The sequence below is a fragment of the Syngnathus leptorhynchus genome, chromosome 22 (assembly GCF_054491065.1).
Source record: "Syngnathus leptorhynchus isolate UIUO chromosome 22, UIUO_Slep, whole genome shotgun sequence".
In the NCBI taxonomy this organism is placed as follows: Eukaryota; Metazoa; Chordata; class Actinopteri; order Syngnathiformes; family Syngnathidae; genus Syngnathus; species Syngnathus leptorhynchus.
Genome location: NC_141216.1, coordinates 5632008 through 5655259, shown reverse-complemented (window position 1 = coordinate 5655259; position 23252 = coordinate 5632008). Strand labels below are relative to the sequence as shown.

The 23252-nt window shown below is 45.1% G+C and overlaps 2 protein-coding genes across 8 annotated transcripts in view; one reads left to right on the top strand and one right to left on the bottom strand.

Moving 5' to 3' along the window:
* The window catches only part of bahcc1b (BAH domain and coiled-coil containing 1b), a 71204-nt gene extending 58200 nt beyond the window's left edge, over positions 1-13004 (bottom strand). The window contains exons 1-4 of one of the 4 annotated variants that reach the window (XM_085903855.1): positions 12855-13004; positions 11902-11979; positions 11755-11771; positions 11537-11674 (exon numbers count right to left, since the gene is read on the bottom strand). The gene's annotated coding sequence lies outside the window, so the exon portion shown is untranslated. Of the gene's footprint in view, positions 1-11536; positions 11675-11754; positions 11772-11831; positions 11851-11901; positions 11980-12237 lie in introns of those variants that run through there. The other 3 variants (XM_085903856.1, XM_085903857.1, XM_085903858.1) reach the window with 3 other exon arrangements.
* On the top strand, positions 12358-23244 carry slc38a10 (solute carrier family 38 member 10). Of its 4 annotated transcripts, XM_085903869.1 has the most exons (19): positions 12358-12598; positions 12723-12974; positions 13987-14104; positions 14319-14364; positions 14443-14536; positions 14619-14762; positions 15106-15230; positions 15675-15799; positions 17257-17359; positions 17425-17607; positions 17889-18000; positions 18810-18916; positions 18985-19135; positions 19847-20017; positions 20078-20455; positions 20538-20606; positions 20947-20967; positions 21204-21344; positions 21415-23244. In XM_085903869.1, the coding sequence occupies exons 3-19, from the start codon at positions 14046-14048 to the stop codon at positions 22491-22493; spliced, it is 3108 nt and encodes a 1035-aa protein (XP_085759995.1). In that variant the 5' UTR covers positions 12358-12598; positions 12723-12974; positions 13987-14045; the 3' UTR covers positions 22494-23244. The 4 variants fall into 4 exon arrangements, with proteins under 4 accessions (XP_085759995.1, XP_085759993.1, XP_085759992.1 ...); XM_085903867.1 differs by lacking the exon at positions 15106-15230 and having other exon boundaries at positions 12359-12598; positions 21415-23242; XM_085903866.1 differs by lacking the exon at positions 15675-15799 and having other exon boundaries at positions 12362-12598; positions 21415-23241.
* The last annotated feature ends 8 nt before the right edge of the window (positions 23245-23252 follow it).

Below are 23252 nucleotides of genomic sequence, written 5' to 3'. Positions count from 1 at the left end.
CAAGTTCTGCCGGCCCAGCTGCAACTGACTGACCAGACAACAATCACGTGATCCATAGCCAGTGTCCTATAATGACATCACAGTCCATTAAGAGAAGCAAATGAACTAAATGATGAAGCTTTGAAGTGGAATATAAGAGAGCGTCATTAAGTCTGGGGAGCCGGCCTTTTTCATTACATGCTGCTAATAGCAACACAACAGTTTCCTCACGTTTGCTTTTGATGAATAAGACGTCCTCGCTTTTCTTCACGCTGTTTTCCCCATTTAAACACACGAGTCAGATTCAGCTAATTAAATGAAAACATGGTCAAATGAGACACCATTACCATTTTACTATCTTCTTCAGAGGAAGTCTTTTATCTCAAAAGTTACTTTTGTGCAAGTACACACTTGGCCGCCACAATATTAGGGACACCCAACGTGATCTAGTGGAGGCGTATTCAAAAATGTCAGCTCATGACGTTTTATTTGTAGCTTGGTCGTAGAACTCCAACGCACTGCATTCTTTAATACTAATCAAAACAAGCACATGGACAAACTTTTCTTTTTTCTTTTTTTTCTTTTTTAAAATCAAAGACATCTTTATTTTGTCAAAACCTTACTTTCCCAAAAGCAATCATTTCCATGTAGCTTTATCATGGTGCAAGTGGCCTGTGAGCGTACTGCTGCAGATACAAACACATTATACATGAGAGGTTTTCACTAGTAGTTAGTCAGAGGCGGAGCTGTCAAGAGGTAGTGGTGGAGGGGTCCCGCACCCCCCCCCCTGGCCCCCCACCTCCCCTCGGCCCCTGCTGCTGCTACTGGGAGAGCCTGGGAGAACACCCCCCCCTCCCACCCTATAGCGAGAAGGCACCCAGCTAAGAAATACAATATAAACTCAATTAAATGCAGTCTCCACTGCGATTTACCGCAATGAATGATAAATTGGCCGTCGTCCCCGCACGGTGGGATCTCCGAATTTGCAATAATGGGCAGAAACATTGGAGGAAATATGCAAGAGCCCAAATGGTTTACCAAATTTAGTCCGGGTGGGGCAACTGTCCGTGTGTGCCTTTGTTCGAAAAGGCCTGCTCAAATAACCGGGTTTGCCTCGCATGTTGCGTTTTAGGTCAAAGTGGCTTAAATTGCTCATTTGGTGACATGGGCAGGCTGCGAGTAAAAAAAAAAATTGTCTGGAAAAGCTCACGGCATGATATTGGTAAATGGCAAAACTGAAAACGGTGTGAATAATAGTCCGGGGGAAAAAAATAAATGAAAACGGAACAGGGCTGTAAACAATTCAGACCTGTTTTGATGATTCAATTGTCATGCAACGAGAAAAATATAATTTTGCATCCATTTTGTTTAATTAATTTAATCTCAGTTTTGAAACAGCAAAAAATATTTCATTAGACTACTGGCTCGATTGTCATTATTTTTTATTCTTTTCAGGAATCAAGGGAAATATTTTTAGCAAACAAGAGTCCATGTTGCCTCAATTCAACCTTTGTACTTTGCCATGACCTCATGTAAAAAAATAAATAAATCTATCACATGAATGATGATGTCACTCTTTGTAAACAGATTATAAAATGCAAGCAAACTCGATTGACAAAAATAGTAATCCACGACGATATTATTCAAAAGTTTAGAAGGAAATCAATAAAACATTGTGCCACCATGTTTAGGACAGCGAAACACATTTGAATTTGAATCAATTTTACTCTCAGTCGGAGCACAAAGACGATTTCGGAGCTTTTTTAAAAAAAAAAAAAAAAAAGAAACACACAAAAATTATCAAACGGAGCCGATTCACACACAAGTCAAATACTACAATTCAAAACGGATTTGTCTAATTAACTTGGAAGTTTAACTGTCGCTCAGACGGCGTCAAATTTAAGTTCTGATGGGGATGTAGCGCTAAGTCCAACAGCAAAAGAGGTTTATCATAGAGGAATATTGATTTTTGCAGTGGATTGACTGACACACACACACTCTCTCTCTCTCACACACACACACAATTCTCTTCCCTTTATTCCATTAATCTCTGTGAGCTGTGTAAGATACTGGAGGGTTAGTGTAACATTGTGCAGCTCTAATGTATTCCAGCCCTCACGTTGCCTGTGGCATCCATATGTTTAATTCCACTACAAATGTTTTGACAGCAAATGAAACTCTTTTCCTTTTTTTTTTTTTTTTGCTCCATACTTTAGGTTTGTGGGGATTTTTTTTCCCTCCCCTTCTCGCTTTCTCAATGCATCTAAAGGGATTTTCTCTCACAGTGATGCTTTATTTAATTAGTTATGGACCACCTGGAGTTCGAACATCTCCCCTGGCTGATGTCAGACTCCGCCAAGTACGCAAAAGAAAACAACGGATTAAATTTATGATTACGAGGTGCAACGTTCATTAGAATGAATGCGGGGGACTGGGCTCGCTGGTCACAATATTAGGTACAAATGCAAAACTTGGATTATTCTGAAATAGCTCTGCACATATTTACGTCAGGAGAAACTATATAGAGTGGATATAAAAAATAAAAAAAAAAGTCTACACACCCCAGTTCAAATGCTAATGATATAATGATGATGACGGGTGGTGGCAGCATTGATAATTAAATATTTTTTACGTAAAATTGGCAGCACAGCAGGGCAATGTGGTCAGTCAATTAGTATGAAGGATTTTAAAATAAAAGAATTGATTCAGGTTGCAAGAATGTCAGTGGAAAAGATTTTTTCTTTTTTTTTTTTTTTAAATTAACGTTATAGGATGTCGGGCATGGATCATAATTGGTTTCATGTGTTTGACCTTTTGAGGCAAGCACTTTAAACACAAAAATAAACAATTGTCAAATAAAAACCTCTGACAGATTCAATTAAATGGGAGTATTTTTTCCTTATGGGACATGCCTTTGAATTTAGCTGCGGACGTGTAGTTCAATATGAACTTTACCTTTTGGGGAGAAAAAAAAAAAAAAAAAAGACAGTTCAAGTACGACCCGATGGCTGGTCAAAGAAACATGTCTCTATTTCTCCGTCGGTGAGGTCATACTGTATGTAGGTACACACAAGAAGAGGCAGTTATCTTCTGTGCACAACACCATCAACGTGTGTTGGGGGAAGGAGAAGAGAGGCAGTCAGATAGGGAGAGTGCGGGAGCGAGCAAAGGGCTGTGTGTGTGTGTGTGTGTGTGTGTCGGGCAGGAGGTTTTAACGTGTGTTTCCGGTGCAGGATGGCCCATTCATCATTCTCACATGGTGGGTTTACTTTGCCAGTGATAGAGAAAGCTATGAGGAGCAGCACTACAGGGAGAATTAATGTGGCTGTCTTGGGAGGAGGGGCACGTCAACTGGAGCCGATGGCCAAAGCAGATGTGAGAGTGTGTGCCCGGTGCGCGTGTGTTTACGCGGCGGGGTGTGTCGCAGGGTCACATGTGCTTCTCCGTTCATGTCCTGTCATACATGTCCAAAGCCAGCACTTTCTTTCGTCCTCATAAAATTAAAAGGAGGTGAGCTGAGGCCACAGCTGAGCCTTTCTTCATTCCTCTACGGCCTGACATGCACACACACACTTTTTTTTTTTTTTTTAAAACAAGGCCTTTGCTTTAAATGCTATCACAACAAATTGCGCGAGTGGGCGCGCGGGTTCAGCATGGGGTCAGGTGACATAACTGATGAGCCCGCGACGCCTTCAAACAAACCGCCGCCGCCATGGCAACTATGCTACAACTTGACAAAGGAGAAGGGGTCAGAGGTTGCACGGGGAGGACAGATGAGGAGTCGCATCCTTATAGTCGGCGTACGCGCTGCACGACTCCACACCTGCGCCGCCGCAGGTTCCCGTCCGAGGGAGCTCGAGTGGAACGCGGGGTGACGACCTCTGACCTCTGAGATCAGCCAGTCTTATGTTGTGGGGGGGGGGAAATGACAAGCTGGAGAGCAAAAGGGTGAGCCACAGCCTCCCCTGCTGGCCTCACGCTGAACCGCAAGCTCACGTAAAAGCGGCGACGGCTGAGGTCGGATCCCGAAAGTCTTTACGATTCAACTTTGGTAAGGGTAAGATGGGGGACACGGGGGAGTTGTCATGGTAACCGCGAATAGGGAACACCTGTGAGGATCTGCATTTTGTCATGTCTTAGTCATGCCTGAATACAACGATAATGATGCAAAGTCAGTGTGGACGTGCACGCACACGCACAGATGGATTGTTTGAGGTCACTCAGAGGGGCACTGAAATGAGTTTTGAATGTTCACATTATTATTGGGTATCATTTCACTGTATAAATTGAGTGCAGATGTGGGAAGAGCATGGCCCTGAGGCCATTCCACAATCTAACCCACAGAGCATTTACATGATCATTTGTTTTGAATATTATATTGTATTAATTGAGCCAAAATTGGAACATGAAAGTGTATTTAGTCATTTTATTTATTGACTTTATTCTTGGAATTATTTCAGCTCAAATGATTGATTTATCATAAATTTGAGCACCATCTCAATTTGTGTAATTTTTTGCTGTGCTATCTATTTAACTCTATGTTGGCATTCGTGTATATGTCAAAAAAAAATCCCTACTGCTCATATGATAATAAAATACTTGGAATGTTTTTGACTGGTATGTTGAAAAGGACGCAGGGCATGTTCTGATGGGCTAGCTTTGTGCGTGTGTGTGCGTGTGTGAGTGAAGCTCTGAGTGACTGCAGAAGAAATGAGGGATGATCTTTATGTGGCAGCCTATTTGCTTTTGAATGCACAAAGTTCAGAGGCCTCAAACGAGAGGTATTGAGTGCAGTGGGTTGAGGGAGGGAGGGAGGGGGGGGGTTGTCGGAGGGGGTGCAGAAAAGGGGCGTCATGTCAACGACTGTACTGTCAGCAGACGCAAAAAAAAAACCGAACACACGCAACTTGCTGCGGGCCTGTGATCAGCCCTCGTGAGCGTCACTTCAGAGGATGCACCGACGACGCAAATTCACATGCGGGTACGACTCAGGATCTTCCTTAAGCATCCTCGTAAAAGGACAAAAGATTTTGCGGAGTCTGCTTTCCCCCCCCCATTACATGCTAATGCAGTTTTTGTATTCACCTTCTGACAAACAGTCAAATAAATTAATGCCATAGGAAATAAAAAAGAATTTTGTCATGAGGGAGTTTAAATCAAATCAAAAGAATGTTGGGTTATATTATTCCCAAAGCCTAACAGATGCCGGTGCTGGCTATTTTATTTCCTTCATTCAATTTTGTGACAAGGACAAAGAAAATTCAGCCGAAAACTACAATTCAAAACTGAAATTAAAAATGAGACATTTCAGTCAAAAAAAAAAAAAAAAAAAGAAATCTGCAGATTTCCTTGCCGACATCCCCAAGATCAATTTAGCAAAAATACAAAATGTTTTTTTAATACAAAATGCCACAGGGTGTTTTGTACAATCCCCCCCCCCCCTGCATTCCCCAAAAAACATTCCCTGGTGATTTTTCTAAGGAGCTGCAGTCTGTCAGAGGTCTGCTAGCAATGAGAGTCTCCTTAAAGGTCAGCGGGGGAGTCAGCGGAGAGGGAACAGCATTGAGGGGTGGGTGGGGGGGACTGCTAGGTCGCCAGCCTGGCCTGGGGACAGCCCGGGTAGGCCTGCTGACCTTTTCTGACGCTGGCGAGGCTCTGGATGAGGAGAGTGGACCAATGTGTGCGGCCTGAGGGGGGATTAAAGGTGGGTCGTATCTAAATGCGCCCACATGTTAAGGAGACTGCGCATACTGGCATTTATTGTCCATATTGTCAGCGGGTGGGGGAAGTAACTAAGTATGGGTACTTAATCACTGTACTTGAGTAGATTTAGTTTGCTTGTCTGACGACTTGACTTTTATTCCTCACTAGGTCGGAAAACAGACGTCGGTTCTGCTCCTTATGAAAGCGTATTGTGTCAAAATCAGTCTAATGCTAGCCAAGATATTAAAATAGCTATTGCGTAGCGGTAACTATCAAAATATGATACGCAGGCTCCCCCTAGTGGCACGTGAAAGAATCACCGAATTAAAGTTGTGAATAAATATTACAGTTGCTTTAACTTTTCTTCTTCTTGGCACTGTTGAAAAAAAGTATTACGGAGCGTCCCTATGATGAGAGGAATACAGTTTTTTTGGTCGGTAACAACTTCTCTATATAAAAGACAATAAAAGATTAATTGTTTTAAACGTTTTGTCCTAGAAATTTCTGTCCTTTTTTTTTTTTTTTTTTTTTTTTTTACTTTTATCAGTACAGCAGTTGAACCAGCCCTTTTTCCACCTTTTGTCACGTTTGCCATCGACAAGGCTTTTAAATGTTGAGCTGTCGTATCTGCGAGTAAATAATATACAGTATATTGAAAAGGCGGGGGGGGGGGGGGGGGGGGGGTTGTACATTGTCAAACAGGTCGTTTTACTGTTTTGGGCCGACAGCTTGGCACAAGCTGAAAGGCGCAGAGTAAATAAAGTGGCCGTTATGTGTGGGCTCCACTAAATAGCTGCTCTCTTGTGTCTCCAAAAGAGAGGCGGAAGACGTGATCACGAGGAGAGCCCGTGTCTTTTCTTCTCCTCGCCGCTATTAAAGGCCCTCTTCTTCTCGCCGCCCCACTTCTCCTCTCAGCGTTCCCTTTCTGCTCCCTGCGTCCCCCCCCCACTTCTGCCGTCCTTATCCTCCCCGCTATCTTGCCCCACAGCCCCCCACCCCAAAAAAAAAAAAAAAAACCCTCAAAAAACACACTGGGCCCGCCCAGCGGCTCTTAAACATGCAGGAAGGCGAGATCAATGGTGTCCACGGCGAGGGCTGAATTTCGATGAGAACAGAAGAAAGGAAGAGGAAGGGGGAACAAGTAGAGGCGGGGAGGGAACGTGAAAAAGAGGGGGGGGGGGATAGTATATCCCGCACGGGGGAGGAAGAAAAAGAAATGGGAGGAATGTTGAAAGCTATGTCGACGACGGAGTGAGTGTCGAGTCTCACAAGGCCCGATCCTGAGATGCGTCGCAAAATCTGTCGAACGAATGGTGCTTAACTGTGCGGGTTGCATGTCTGTTTAACGCAATGACAACTGCGTGTTTTTTTTTTTATGTCAAAAGTCTCATCATTTAAAGCTATGACATTTTAGAAAAAGAATTTCCACCTGTTGCTGAACCTAACCCTTAATTCGTAAGTTACTCAATACATGACTATATTACATATTGTAAATGTCAGGGAGATAAGTGAGAAAAGTTCCAACATCTTGATGTCATCCATATGTTAAAAAAAAAGTGTCTCCTTGGTGACATTATACACTTGGGGAAAGATCTTAAAAAAAAAAAAATCACCTCAAATGAGTAGGTAGGTTGCTCCAGCTCTTGACCAGGAACTGTCAGATGCTTAGGCGCTCAGTCTCACCACAACCCTAGCTAGGGTGTAACATTTCGGACACCCCCACAACCCTAGCTTCTCACCCACTGACTGAAGAACAAGTCCTGGAACATTTCTGACAGCCTTCATGTACAGTACACACGCCGTCCTGTTTCCACCGATTTCCCCCTCCAGTTGCGGCCCGCTCGGACAGTAAATTATCACTCCCCTGCGTCTGAGGTTTGCAGCCGTGCGGAGTTGCCTGCGAGACCCTCCTCTGTCTTAAGGTGAATGTGAAGGAATTCCCACCCTCTGTGTGCCAAACCCTAAACGCTGCAAAAAGGAAGCTATGGAGCATGCGGCTGCACGCCCGCGCGGACACGCTCGCTCGCAAAAGCCTGATTTAAACGCGTGCAAATGGCCACAAATGTTCGTATATGCTATATAAAACTCCCCCCGAGCGATAGATCATTGGCAACAGGTACACACACACACACACACACACACACACACACGTACAGGCCGTAGATCATCACAGTGGGCCGGGACGTCAGCACTCCCGTACACAGCGAGCCTCAGAGCAGATTTAATAGAGGAAAGCCAGCATGAATTCCCGCAGTCATTCTGTTCCACTCAAACATACCATTCACAGCGCACTGCCCCTGTTAATGTGTGTGTGTGTGTGTGTGTGTGTGTGTGTGTGTGTGTGTGTGTGTGTGTACAATGTGCATATATGAATAAAAGTCAATGTGTTCTCATGCAAATTCGACATACCTGTGTGTGTACGTAAGGCGTTGGGGGGGGGGGGGGGGGGGTCATGCATCTTGTGTGAGCGCGTGCACGTGTGTTGTAGCAAGAGAGGCTATATTGACCCATCAGTGCTGCTCTGTCACCTCGTCTCTTTACGAGTCTGGCCTTTGAAAAACAAACTGGATTTATGGTCACTTTGAGACTGTGTGTATGTGTGTACGCCGGCGTGTGACGGAGAATGGGAGGGGAGGGGGGGTTGAGCGAAAGCCTGGGCAAATTGGTAAGGACGTCGTTCCAAAACGGTATTTTAGAGCAGAAAATGGAAAATAATGCTGTCTAAGCCAGGAAGTGATGACAAAAATGAATGTTATGAGAGGAGAACAGTAACATTTAACAACTCTACAAAAAAAAAAAAAAAGACACTACAGTATGGTGCCGTGAGCTACAAGTGATACGACTTTTTTTTTTTTTTTTGCTTTGGCATTGTGTATTTAAAACAACTTTGCCTCTACGTTTGCTAGCTTGATGCTAACACAACAGAAAACAACCATATTAACAAACAGCATTTACGTGGTCGTTTTGTAATGCTAACGGCGATTTGAACAATATGGTGAAACAACACGTGTAGACAGACAATATAACTATATTTACACGCATTCTTTATCCTCTGCAAAGAACGATTACATTTACTGCTGCTACCGAGCGATCGTAACTGTTTTACATGTGTTGACCTAAAACCGGGTTGTTCTTGGGGGGGGGGGGGCAGAGGGGGAGCATAATTTTCCGCGTAAACATACAGCTGATAAGATGTCGATATGAACACGTAAACGCCGTGGCGTGCAGATGGTGACCTGGCATCTCTTCTCTCCCGCCTGTGTGCATCTTCAAACCGCTTTGCTTCAAAAATTGATTTCACACTTGCGACCACCTATACTCCCGCCCGCCCTCCCTTGGAGATGAACAGAATACACTTTGCCTCTCTCTATTTTATGTTTTTTTTAAGCTTAAATAATACCAGAGCAAACGTGCAGCATTTTCTGGGAGCCTTTCTTTTAAATGAGTCTAATGTGTGGTCCATTTGGCTCATTAATGAGACTGACACACGCCGCTCAGCCCCCCAAAAAAACACCTATTGTGCGCTTTACCTTGGAGTTGCTAATGTGCGGCGTTATCCGTTAGTGCCTTGCTGATGGTCAACTAACAAAGTCTTAATAGAAGACAGAGGGGACGGCCGGGACAAAGGTAGGCAATGTGGAGTGGGACGCGGCCAATTCCAGTGTGAGAGGCCTGCCTAAAAACGCTATTCATGGGCCGTCTAATGCTGGTGTGTAATTAAATGTGATTACCGGAGCAGAGGGCTCCTCTCTGCCTCTCCGAGGGCCACACGCAAGCTGCGGAGGCGGAGGCAGCGGCGCACGCTCATTAAGGAGCTGCTAACAGATGTACACAAGCGCCGGCGACCACGGGCCGACCTCGAAGCTTTCACTCTCCAACATCAGCGCACGCCAGGATGAAACTCCTCTCCGTGATTTCGAGATGCTCGGGAATCAGGAGTGATGATTTGAATGGGAATAAACTGTCGTGACAAAGTTTCCATGAGACAAACTCAATCTCTCTGAGAGTGCAGGAAAATCAAACGCACCCACGTGGGACGGTCGCAAATAAAGAATCGGGGCATCTTGTCAGGGATAATCACACATCAAGCAACTTGAAATCCAAACAAAAATCAATTACGGTGTACGCGCGCACGCGCACGCGCCTGGTCTCTCCGCCTCCGGTTTCCTGGGCAGACGCGGTCCCCCGGCGCTCATGGGAAATAGCGAGCACGGCAGGCCCCCACAAAGGCGTCCTTTCAGCCGCCCGCATGCTTGACCTGCGCGGGGTCACCGCTCTGCTTTGTGCCCCGTGACCCCCTCGGTCACTCTGGGGGTCACAGCGAGGACCCCGGGTCAAATCCAGATGCCTGCGTCTAATTTCGCCCAAAGTGGGTTATCTGTCCAAATCTGCCCTAAAATGTGCCCCTCGTCCCGCCCCGATAACCCACGACTACTTCCAAACACATGACTGACCCTTTGGAATATACATCGCTACGTCGCACTCTTAATTGGACTACCGGGGAGAAGAACTCAAGCGTTCACACATACACACACACAGGCCTGACCCCTATAACTGCGCCAGTATACCTCAACCCGTGGCTTTTGCTCTATCTTGAAGGATTAGGTGCAGAAAGACACACACACGCGCGTGAGCCAGCGCACGCACACGCACGCTTAAATGCAGCAGGCCTGGCCGAGGGTCCACCTTGAGGGATTAGGTGGGGAAAGACGGGACCCTCCAGCCAATCAAGTGGTCCGTCACATTGATTTGGAGGGGTCATCGGTGCACGAGGAGCAGGGCTTTCCTGTCTTAACCTCTCTGATCACACACATATGCACACACACACACACACACACACACATTGATAAGACGCTATATTTGTCGTGTAAATGAGAATCGTAGAAGGTTGTCAGTGACTGTATTTTTCGACGACTTATTTTGTCCCTTGACCACTCACGCAAAATAATCGCCTCTCAAATAATCTTGCCCCAATTGAAAGGAATGAAAATGCTATCAATAATTTCCTGCGCTACCAAAACACCGATTGTGCAATGTGTGTGTGTTATTTTGTGTCATAAAATGAACAATTAAAAAGTTGCTTTGCAATGGTAAATATTGTAAACATTTGTAACGTGTACATAGAAGCAATGGAAACAAGCATACTGTAAAACAAAATGCTAACATCACTTTTCAAGTTTCTTTTTTTTAGAATCAAAATTCAAAAAAACTTACCTGGTTTTCCACTTACCTGTACTTCTTATTTGCAATTCATTTTTCAAAATTTTCAACAATCATTTTATTTTGCATCAATTATACAACATACACTTTATTTCAGCCCCCCCACCACTAACCATCACATCCCAGCCTCAGAATAACCTTGATCTTTGGAGATACAGCGTAACCCTTTTTGGGTAAAACGCTCCCCCCCGTCCCCCTTCCCACCACCACTTGAGTCTTTCTTCCATTTCCTGGTCAAACAACACAATAGTGTTCTATCTGAGAGGGCACCAGGCAGTCAGCAGGAATAAACCATCACAAGTTACATTGAAAGTGCTGGACTTTAATGTTTTTTTCCGCCCCTGAGTATGTTTTAGGTTTGTTCTCTTTGGTGTGTTTACCTTCACACCTTTAGCCTCTTGTTTCCCTTTCCTGACCGGAATTTGAAGGCTGGAAAAACAGGATCCACTTATATACATAGATATATTAGTGTCGTTATGATTACAAAGCCAATCAGTGTAAGAGGAAGTCGGCCGCACTTTTTGAGTGCAAGGGCCCCAACTGTTTTATGTTTGTTCCTATATGACCCATTTTCAACGCCATTGAGTCCCTAATGTCCTCTAATTGTATTACAAAAAAATAAAACATTGCTTACCTTATCTCCATGTTGGCTTGCATACTCTTGTCCATGGCATAACCACAAAACATCAAATGCACTTCATGTTGGCTTGCATACGTTCATGGCAAAACCACAAAACATCAAACGTCGGTGCCATTATAAATTGAGGCCAACCTGTAAAAAATAGCAATATTTAAAATGATTGCATTTATTTTATTTTTTTCAATGTTGATTTTGTAACTGTTTTCACTCACAACTCTATATTCAGGTGCTGGAGCAGGTCATAAAATGGTATTATTAAAGTAACAAGGAAGAAAAACATAATAAATACTTGAAACAGTTAATGATGTGGACCACAAGCAGTTAAATGGAACCATCTGGAAGGGGGTCAGTGATGCTACCTGCTGTCAACGGCTCTCAACAGAGACATCTGAAACATGGCATCGGCATCTCAATTCATCAGATGAAAGGATGAAAGTCTGAAAATGTTGGAAACAAATGACTAGATTAGATTCAACTTTATTGTTGTGACAGGTCACAAGTGCAACGCAACATAATCCAGATCCTAACTATCTTGTTACTTTCTTTTCAAGCTTTGTAGATGATGTCATGATGTCAACATTTCTCAAAATGGGTCCTGGATATAAATGATTGACAGTTGAAAAAAAAAAAACACACACACACACATAGACTTTTGCATGCAAGTACGTTTTAATTTCTGTACTTTTTACTTTTACCTACGTATTCCAAATTTGAAATTTGCCTTTATTTGTACTTTCTCCCTCTGATGTTCCACAACGTCTAACAAAAGTACAAGCACTATCGACGCGCTAGGAGGCGTCCGAGTGTTTCACCGACATGGAAGGTACAGCTTGTGTTGTCTTTATTCACTTCCTCGACTACAGCCGTTACTTCCTAGTTACGAGTGTGAGCTGCTTGGGGGCAAACCACTCTGAGCGCGTTTGATTTACTATTTCCAACAGTGTTGTTTTTCAGACTACATCTTGCACGCTACTTTGCTGACAAAGTCGCCATATTTATAATCCATGATTACATAAACAGGTCGACGACGCGCTCGGTGTACGATGAAACTGAACGGTAAAGTTCCTATATTTGTTGTTTGTTGATAAAAACCTCCTTTGTGACGCATACATTCACGTATGTTTTATATTCAAAGGTTAAAAGTATTTAACTGGTTGACGTATGTTTACTGTCCCCACAGCGCCACGTCACTGACAGAAACTGATGAACCCCGGAAGTCAGACGAACCCCGTGACAACTGTGACGTTTTGACGTTTATCCCTGTTTCCATATATTGTTTTTTTTTTTCTCGTGTTGTTTGGCATTCGCCTACCGAAGGAAAGAAGAAGTCGAGTTTCCCAAAATGACGGCGTCGAATTGGGGTCTCATCATGAACGTGGTGAATAGCATCGTCGGCGTGAGTGTGCTCACGATGCCCTTCTGCTTCAAACAGGTGTGTTAATGATGGCGTGCGCGTGCTCGTAACATGTCAAGGTGAATGCGGGCGCGCACACGTTTCAAGGCCCGCTTTTAAAAATTAAAATGAACTTTTTAAATGTTTGTTTTCATTTTTTTGCTCATTACTTGTCACCAAACAAATAATAACGATATTAATAATAACTTGTGTTTTTGAATAGTTGGATTTTTGGAATGCCTTCCCAGCCATTAAGTATACATGAACTTTAGTAATCAAGTGTTTTGTTTTTTTTATTTGCCACAAAGCTGTTGCAACAACTGCAAACTCCCCTTTTATGTTTATCATAAGAGACCAACATACAGTTTAAAATAAAATTAAAATGTTGGCTATACCCGTCCAGTAAGTTCCATTGCAAATACTCAAAATATGTATCAATATCTCACCAAAGGTATTCCTTTCTGTGGGATTTTGATCTTAGTTTTTAATAAACAACAGTGACCACACAGTAATCATGTAAATAAACATTTGTTTTGTGGGAGAAAATGAAACTTGCCTCTGGATTTTACTACACAAATATCCCATTGGATATTTACTGCAGTGATTAGCTTGTTTTGCTCATCAACAAGTTAATGAAGCTCAGTAGCGTCTCAATCGTAAAACATTAATAGTCAATGACATAGCCCAAGGTGCAGGATTTTTTTTTTTTTTTTTTTTAACAGTAGTTCCTCATGAGTCAAATTAAACCGGAGGCCTTCATTAAGCAGGAAAACAAGGATGGAGATTCTTTAAAACTACTTTACAGGAACACTTATCATTGATGTTGGTTTGGAAAGTTTACTTTCTGAGCAATCCTTAATGGAGAATGACCTTTTATCGCAACACTGCACAGGAATAAATGTTCTAACAATGTAATGCTGCAGTCAAAACTAGAAGAGAGCAAACGAAATAAGGATTGGTGGAGCGTCATTTTAATAATAAAATCAAATTGGTTACGTATGCGCAATTGTTCATGCTTGTGTCCTTTGTTGTCTTCCTGTTTTTGTTTCAGTGTGGGATTGTGCTGGGAACGCTCCTGTTATTCCTTTGCTCCTGGATGACCCACAAGTCATGCATGTTCCTAGTTCACACCGCCAGCAATACCAAGCGAAGGACTTATGCGGGATTGGGTGAGATGTCATCTAGGAAAATGTGCAGGAATTACATTATTTTTATTTTTTTGGGGGGGGGGGAGACACCACCAAATAATACCTTTTTTTTTTATGTGTGTGGCATGCTTTGTTTTGCTGATTCTCAATATCAAAAGAGAAAGACTATTTTTGGACATGGCCTTGTGTTTGTACACAGATTGTTCCCACACTGATGTCATATTTGTCTTTGCAGCTTTCCACGCTTACGGCAAAGCAGGAAAAACTCTGGTGGAAACCAGGTGAGTCAATACGACACATTTATGTCTGCTTTTACACACACAATATATTTGACATGCGGCTTCTCGTCTCCTTTGCAGTATGATCGGCTTGATGTTGGGGACGTGCATCGCCTTTTATGTGGTCATTGCCGATCTGGGTTCCAATTTTTTTGCTCAGCTTTTGAGCTTGCAGGTTTGCATGAATATCAACAACAGAATTTAACATAGCACAAGAACAATTATTTTTTGGTTCTTACTTTTTTTTTTTCCCCTAGGTGACGGGCGGTTTTCGCGTGCTGCTGTTGATTGCCGTGTCGCTCTTCATCGTGCTCCCATTGAGTCTGCAGAGGAACATGATGTCCTCCATTCAGTCCTTCTCGGCTATGGCGCTTATGTTCTACACCTTCTTCATGTTCACGGTGAGCCGTGCCGCCCAGTTTGAACGTACAATGCCGAATAAGGGGTGTGTGGGGGGGGGGGCTCTTTTTTGCCTGTCGTATCTCATCTGTGCGTTTGTGCACTCACAATATATTCCTGCTTCCACAGACTTCTCACCGCAGCTTGCAAGTAACTTTTTAGGTCGTGACTGCAAAGTGGCGACAACCTGGAATACGTTTTCTGATCCCTCTAACAATCACAAATTTCCTTCTCATCTCTCCCACTCTTTCCTGTCCCTCATTTTGACTTCCTGCCCCCCTCCCTCTCCATTCTGACGCCCTTCTCCACTTTCTCCCGCCGCTCTCCCCGCTGCTCATGTTGTAGATAGTGTTGTCGTCCCTCCGCTACGGAATAGTCTCGGGCTCCTGGTTGGAGCGGGTTCACCTGTGGCGCATGAAGGGCGTCATTCAGTGCCTGCCCATTATCGCCACCACCTTCTGCTGTCATCCGTAAGTAAATCACGGGGACCCCCCCCCCCCCGTCTCACACCATCAGGAGGGCGTGATTTTCCTCACGTGCGTGTGTGTGTGTTTGTTTGGATGGCAGTTGCGATGTTAATCGTCAATATTTTGGACCCCATCTTATCTCGTTGAGCAGGCCGGGTACGGTTGCAAAAGTGCTTCCACGGATGAACCTTTCACTCAAATTCTTTCATTTGTATTCCTTGTTTACTCTCATTTTGTTTATTTTATTGCCATGCTCATCATTTTGACTTTGGCAGGTTTCTGCGGAGCATGGGCTGTCCATCTCCTCATTTCTTCTGGTTCTCTCTCCTCATTCATGAGTTATTTATTGCATGGGAGCCCCCCCCCCCCCCCCCAATTCCCTCTTTCGTCACCTGTCTTGAGTTGGTTTGCACTGTAACTCCCTCCCCCTCCCCTCCTTCCCCTTAGATGGTGCTGTCTTCATTCAAACACGGGCTGCTCAGTGGCCAATGGCTAGGGCAGGTCAATGTGGTGCGCTGGGAGGGGGTGTTTCGCTGTCTCCCCATCTGTGGGATGGCCTCCGCCTGTCAGTCGTAAGTACACCTCTTGCACAGGACTGGACTGTAAATGTCTCACAAGCTCAGTGACTGACATATAGTGGTCCCCCAAAGAACCCACGGTGGATGGGTGGTCACATTTTATCCTTGTGTGATTTCTGGAAAGCACAACAGGGGGGTGAATCTGACAATATGCAGTGCAAGGGAATTATAATTTATAATAACTTTTACTCTGCCTCTCACGTGGTAAATGAAGCCAGGTCGGCATTATTTTGCCCATTATGGCTATTATATGACAAAGTGGGAGTTCCACATCATCATCTCACTCAACTTATATTCTTATCCCGCCTTTTATCATCTGCATGCTCTTTTTCTTTGGTGTCTTCTATGTTAATCTTTCTTATGGGTTATTTCACGTCATGTAATTTGAAGGCAGCAGATTTAAAGTGCGTGTGTGTGTGTGTGTGTGTGTGTGTGTGTGTGTGTGTGTGTGTGTGTGTGTGTGTGTGTGTGTGTGTGTGTGTGTGTGTGTGTGTGTGTGTGTGTGTGTGTGTGTGTGTGTGTGTGTGTGTGTGTGTGTGTGTGTGTGTGTGTGTGTGTGTGTGTGTGTTTGTGTGAGAACGAGAGGTAAGTGACAGCAAGCGAGTCAAAACTCAAAGTGAATTCAGAAAAGAGAAAAAAAAATTGATTGCATTTGAAGGGAAAATGCTACATTGGCGTAATTATAATTATTTGGAAATTGGAAATGACAGCAATTGAAACCTCATTTTACATACTTGAATTGTTTTAATCATTTAAATTGGGCATAATGCACTCTTCTCTGAAATTCAAATCTCAAATTCACAATATTTTCTCACTTTAGTAACTATAATTGAAAAACAAACAAAAAACACATTTGACTGCAGCTACATGCAATAAAAAAAAACGAGTTGCGTACACACTTAAATGCTGTGTGTGTCTGGGTGCCAGGTCCCACTAGTGGCGCTGAGTGATATTTGGCAGCGTGTTGCGTTTGGCCCGTTGTCAGGGCCCGAGCGATGCGGGAGCGCCGTTAGATGGCAGGCAGGCATCTGAAGCCAAAGCACGAATCAACACGCTGGACTGCGGCCCTCCTACGCTCCAACGCTGATGCAGTCACGGCCTGATTAAATAGCTTTCAGCACATTGGAGTTTTATTACATTCATGAACCGTGTTTACTCGCCGTTACATCATTACTTAACATTGCCATTATGACCGAATAGGAGCTGGCCTTTTTTTTTTTTTTGTTGTTTAGTTGTTTTTTTAAAGGCTCGGGTGCATAAAAAACGTATGCCATTTTGTTTAACCTTGGCATTGAGATTTAATGGTTTGTGGATGAAGCACCGAGTGGGAGTCCAGGGCAGTTCTTGCTCATAAACTTCCAAGCGTGTGAAAGTGAAACAGAGAAGGACAGAACATGAGATCATTTCCTCTGCGACCGCCGTTTCCATGTCAGTATGTTTGTCTCTCGCAGTCAGGTGCTGCCCACCTACGACAGCCTGGACGAGCCGTCGGTCAAACGCATGAGCACCATCTTCACCTCGTCCCTCAAAGTGGTCACAGTCTTCTACATCACCGTCAGTGCAGACACGTCATCTTTTTATATCACGCCGACGATTAAGACTCCATTTCTTTCCTCCAGGTGGGCTTCTTCGGCTATGTCAGCTTCACGGAGAACATCGCGGGCAACGTCTTGATGAACTTCCCCTCCAACCTGGTGACAGGGGTCATCCGAGTGGGCTTCATGATGTCCGTGGCCGTCGGCTTCCCCATGATGATCTTACCGTGCCGCCAGGCCATCAACACCATGCTTTTCGAGCAGCAGGTGACTTTGGAAGTTCTCTTCAGCGACCGCAAACAGTATAGCGGCACGCTCGGCCTATCCATGCGTGTGTTTGGTGTGCTTGATTAGAAACTCCTGTGTCATTCTCAATGGCGTGACCTATATAAGTCCTCAAATATACCATCGTGACCTCAATTTCAGCACCCCCCCCCCCTTGGTACACAAACACAGCTGACTTGAGCACCATCCATTTGCCGTCCACAAGTGAGGAACATCCAAAACAAACGAGCGTCTAAATTTGTCTTCATGTCAACCCCTTGCAGCAAAAAGACGGCACGTTCGCAGCCGGCGGGTACATGCCCCCTCTGCGCTTCAAGATGATCACCCTCAGCATCGTGTTTGGCACCATGTTGGGAGGCATCCTCATCCCCAACGGTACAGTCGCCGTGTGTGTGTGTTTCATTGACTGGAGGTCTGGAAAGGTGCACGTGTTTCTTTGTGTGGGCAGAGTCACCGGGACACTTTAACGACCCGTGCGAATGTGACTTTATGAGGCAGTGACTGTCACACCGCAACACAGTCTTTAAATCAGGGCTCTAACTTTTATCTCCTTTCAGACGGCGGTTGGGGGGGAGGGGGCGAGTGTTATTCGTGGCAGTTCCACGTACACACGGCAATGTCGCTGACTCGGCATCAGGTCTGAATTGGTCCCGCTCACGGTTCCAAAATGGCGCAAGAGTTGTAACTGTTAGAATGTGTTTTCTTGCATTCATCCTTTTTATGGCCCACTGCGTGTTAAAGCTTTGATAGGTTGGCTGCTGCTGCTGCAAAAAAACAAAACAAAAAAAAACACTGTGCTGGGCTCTTTGTGTTTCTAATCAGACTAATAGACTGAGAAGAAGGGAGGTAAGGACCCCAGGGGAGAACAGACACTAAATCTGAGGGAGACAATATGATGTCCGTCCTCTGGATAAGCGATGCCTTTCGGGTGTCTGACATCCAGCCAACTCAGTGGACGGATCCAGGGGGTGGGCCGAGGACGGTCTGCCGCCAGGAGTTGGATGCCAGGGACGCGAGCCCAGAGTGAGGGGCTGGGCGGCGGCTGATTGTGAATGGCAGTTGAATGGCATTACAGATAAGGGAACAAGAGGCGACTCCCCTTTTTTTGCCATTGTGACAACATGGCTGATTGGAAGGCATTGTACGACTACAATGTCAACTTGTCTGCTTCTGTTTCTCTTTAGTGGAAACCATTTTGGGTCTGACTGGAGCCACGATGGGTAGCCTCATCTGTTTCATATGCCCCGCTCTTATCTACAGGAAGATCCAGAAGAGCAGCATCATCGCTCAGGTGCCAGATGTCTTGTAGCAACATTTTTTGGGGAAAGTCAACTAAGAGTTTCTCATCTTCTCCAATAGCTCGTGCTTTGCGTGGGTCTGGGCATCCTTCTCATCAGCACCTTCACCACATTGTCCATCTCAGCCCAAGGCCCCAAAGCCCAAGCTCCGCCTCCTCCTCCAGCAGCCGACAAGAGCAACATACAAATAGCCGACATCATTGAGCTGCACGGTAAGCCACGACGTCGGTGGCTTTAACACCTTCACTAATTTCCATCCGAGTCCAAGCAATGTAAGGAAATTGCAATCCAGTAGAAAGAAGAAGAAAAAAAAAAAATACAGCCACATTATTTCTCATCTCATGCCCAACCGAATGACTGATAGGGAGACAAGCCGGGCAAGAAGATAAGACTTTGATAGTATCTCTGAGCATCTCTGAGCATGTGACATTGATGGAGCAAGAGTGATGCCCTTCAGACCGAGGCAATTTTCTCGGCACCCCCACTCCCTCATTTCCTCTCGACACCTTTCCTTCCCTCCCCCCACCCCCACAACAAATTCCGTCTTTACCTACCTTCCAATATCTCCCCGGGCGCCTGAAAAAGGCCTTTAAGCTGCGTCTATATCAAGGAAAGAAGGAAATATTAGTTTGCCAGAGAAAGCAAACTGGAGGTAAGAAAGAAAGTTGATGTGCTGAGGTTCCTGATCGTTTCCGTTTTTCAATATCAACTTAAATGTCTCTCTCGCTCGTTTCCTCTTTGTCACCTCCATTTTATCTCAATGCCATTGCTGCAATTTGCTTCTTTTTTTTTTGTCTATGTATTGAACTGCCACCTAGTGGTGAGAGCTGCTCAGATTTAAATGTGACGTCATGGGCGTAGAATTGTATTATCGGCTATGTGTGCCAAATTGGAAAAGTTGCATTTTATTTGTCCGCACGTAGAGAATCTTGCTAATGTGAAAGCAATCGACATCGACAAGTCTGAGCTCCCGGCAGTGGATGAGCTGCAACCTAACAAAAGGCAGCCGGTGGAACCCCTCCAGATTAAAGGACCCGTGGAACCTCCTGACAACAAGAAGGAGGAGGAGGTCCAGTTGGACCGCCCCGATGCAGGTAAGAAAACTGAACCCGGGTCAGAAAACGACGTGGAATCCCACTTATCTGTCCGTGCAGGTGTAGCCATGCCAGAGGGAGAAGCCCACCGCCACGAACCGCCCATCCCGCGTGACGAAGTCCACGTAGACAGCAGGAAGAACAATGACGAGTTGGAGGAGGCCAAGAAAACAATGGAGGAAGAGCACAGACGAGATCAAGAGCCAGGCGGAGGTCAAGATGTCGTGAAAATTGAAGAGAGCGAGGAAAACGTCCTCAAGCCTGCAGTCGTGGTTGTGAAGAAGGACCTGTCCAATGAGGTGCTTGAGAAGTCAGCAGAGAAGAATCAGGAAGTCGTACCCCCAAAAGAAGCGGAGAAGCTCGACGTCGCCAAAGACGTGCTCCCCACACACGCCGATGAAGACAAAGTGGACAAAGCCGTCGAGGCTGCAGGCAAACGTGAGTAGATTAGGCCAACGTCAAAATCTGTGGCTCAAAGTTGGAAAAGCGCTCCAAGCTTGATACCTTGATGTGATTGTAGCGCCATCTGCTGTTGAAGACGCTCAAGCTGCTGACAGCAAAGATTCCGCCGGAGATGAGAAAATGGACGGTGAGCACGTTGAATTTATTCACTACGAATGAAACCGTAAAGACAGTTTACAGTTAATGATACAATATTTTTTAGTTGCCACTTTTGATCACTCTTTGCTTCTTTTGTCATCGCTTCGATCCTTTCTTGCTTATTGCACTTTTTAAAGATAAATTGGGGGGGGGGGGGGGCTGAAGCTGAACCTTTCTCTGACAATGCAGGATACACGCTTGGCATTTATTTTTTATTTTCATTTTGGCACTTTCTCATTTTGTTATTGACTTCTGCTCCCCCCCTCTCCCCTCCTTTCTCTCTCCTCTTCAATCTTTACCTCTTTGCTCCTTTCTCTGCCGGATCACAGTGATAAAAAAGCTGGTTGCAGGTATGACATCCCTCCCGCTCTCTTGGTCTATTACTAAAATTTCTCAAAAATACTATTTATTGTCCATATTAATTGTAATAATATAGCGAGACACGTAATCAGCTAAACTCACCTAACGTAGTCCTTGTAGTCTTTCGATATGTTAGCGTAGATTTTGATCAAATAATGCATTCATCACCCTCGGTCGTTCTTTCCTTCCACGGCCTCCTTTTAAGTCGCTGTCTCTGTCCCTGTAGAAGGCCAGCTGGACCATGCCGTACTGCTCCAGGTCATCAAGGAGCAGCAAGAGCAACAGAAGAGACTTCTTGATCAGCAGGAAAAGCTTCTGGCAGTCATAGAAGAGCAGCACAAAGAAATCCATCAGAAGCAGCCAGGCGGTATGTTTTGTGTATTGTCTTGTGGATTTAGATTTCGAAATCTAATCCGTGAAATGTGCTGCTCCTTCAGAACTCCAGGAGCACGCGGAGGAAGCAGAAGGAGGAGCTGGGAAGCCCAGAGATTCAGGCCTGACCTCAGATGCGCAGCAGCCCAAGGAGCCGGCAGACGCCGGGGCGCCGCAAGTTGCCGCCGCCGCGCTGCCGAATCTTTCTCAGGTTGAAGACAAAGCACCTGAGCTAGCCAAGGTAGCTCCTCCGGCGCCTTACAAAGAGAACAACCCGGTCGAGTCCCATCAGCAAAATGAGCTGGGGGCGAGAGGAGTGCCTCTCCTGAGGAAAGTACCCGAGGTCCGACAGCCAAAGGAACAAATTGTCAGGGATGAAGACAACAAGCTGGATGATGAAAAACAGAAGATGGAGAGCGAGGCCCAAGCCAGACTGGAACAGCTCGAGCGGGAGAAGAAGGAAAAAGCGGCGCTGGAGGACAAGAGAGTGGAACAAGAAAGATTAGAGAAAGAACAGCTGGAGAGGGAGGCAAAGCTGGCCAGAGAGCAGGAGCGACTTGAGAGGGAGAAGATCGAGAGAGAAGTGCAGGCTCGGGTGGAAAAGGAACGACAGGAGAGGGAGATGAGAGAGAAGCTGGAGAAAGAGAAATTAGCGCAGGAGAAGGCCGCCGAAGAGAGACGCCAGCAGGAGATTGAAAAAGCGGGCAAAGCTTTGCTTGAGAAAAAAGAACAAGAGGCGCTGGAGCGAGCCAAAGAAGCTCAAAACGCCGGCAACGCCGCACAGGGGGCTCCCAATGAAGACAGCGAAGCTTTGAAGAAAGGAGGACGGGACCTCAAACAGGAAGTTGCCGACCCGGGAGAGGACGGTAAAGCCGAGCCGGTCGAAGCCCAAGCTCGCCCTCGGGGCTCCCACGAGAAGGCGGACGACGAGGGAGAGCTGGATCTAAAGCGGAGGCGCCGGGCCCTGGGACCCATCCAAGACGCTGGGGCTCCCGAGGTGCCCAGGGCCGTGCATGGGCTGGAGCCCCTGCTGGAGCTGGGGGGGCCCGACCTGCACGTAGCCCTGGAGGAGAAGCTGCTCGCGGGGGCCATGGTGCACTCGCGGCAGATTAAGCAGGCCTCAGAGGACAAGAAGATGAAATAACACGCATCACTCAAACATTCTCTTTTCCACTTCTACCTGGAAAGCCTCCAGATATACAAGTCGTTGCCTTCACAGATGCAGTGGTGCCTCTTTTTTTCTAAGTTGTATTGAAAGACTTTATGCGGCCAACGTTGAAATTGTCCAGTCCTTATTAGTTTGTACATATTAACTTATTGTCTCACGGGGCAGAATTTGAGTGATTATTAAATTGTTTAAATGTACATAAATCTATGCAAATCGATTCTATTGACTATTATGACTTCAATTTGCCCATACTTGTTTTTTTTCTGCCCCCTCCAAGTTGAGAGGTAAATACTGTAAATATAATACTTCTTTCATTTTGAGTCTCATTTCAACATAATGCTGGACCTACCTGTTCTATGAAAGGTATTTTTTTTTTGGTATGGTTTATTGAAGTTACTTTCTAGTTTCCTCTTTGATTTGTGTGTCTTGTAATCCATGTCAGCTATTTCTGCTGTCAAATTACTGAAATATTTTGGACAAGTATCAGTATTATATCAGAAATGTAGTTCAAAACATTTCGTCAGCACATGCATCGTTTTTGTACAAAGGTATTTTTGGACTATTTTTCTATTTACAATGCTTTTATGTGTATTCAGATGATAATAAAGGCTCTGTCACAAAATTGTGTGATTCCTTTTCGGGGGTATGCTTCGGACCAGCAAATCAGGACACATTGACAACCACTCATACACCTAAAGGTATAGGATGAGATTCGAACCCAGAACTTCAGAACTG

Bases quoted from the DNA above. Each gene is read 5' to 3' on its own strand.
- slc38a10 (XM_085903867.1), top strand. From the start codon at position 12,885: ATGACGGCGTCGAATTGGGGTCTCATCATGAACGTGGTGAATAGCATC. The intron at 15,800-17,256 runs GTAAGTACACCT...TGTCTCTCGCAG, and splicing joins ATGGCCTCCGCCTGTCAGTC to TCAGGTGCTGCCCACCTACG. The intron at 17,608-17,888 runs GTGACTTTGGAA...AACCCCTTGCAG, and splicing joins CCATGCTTTTCGAGCAGCAG to CAAAAAGACGGCACGTTCGC.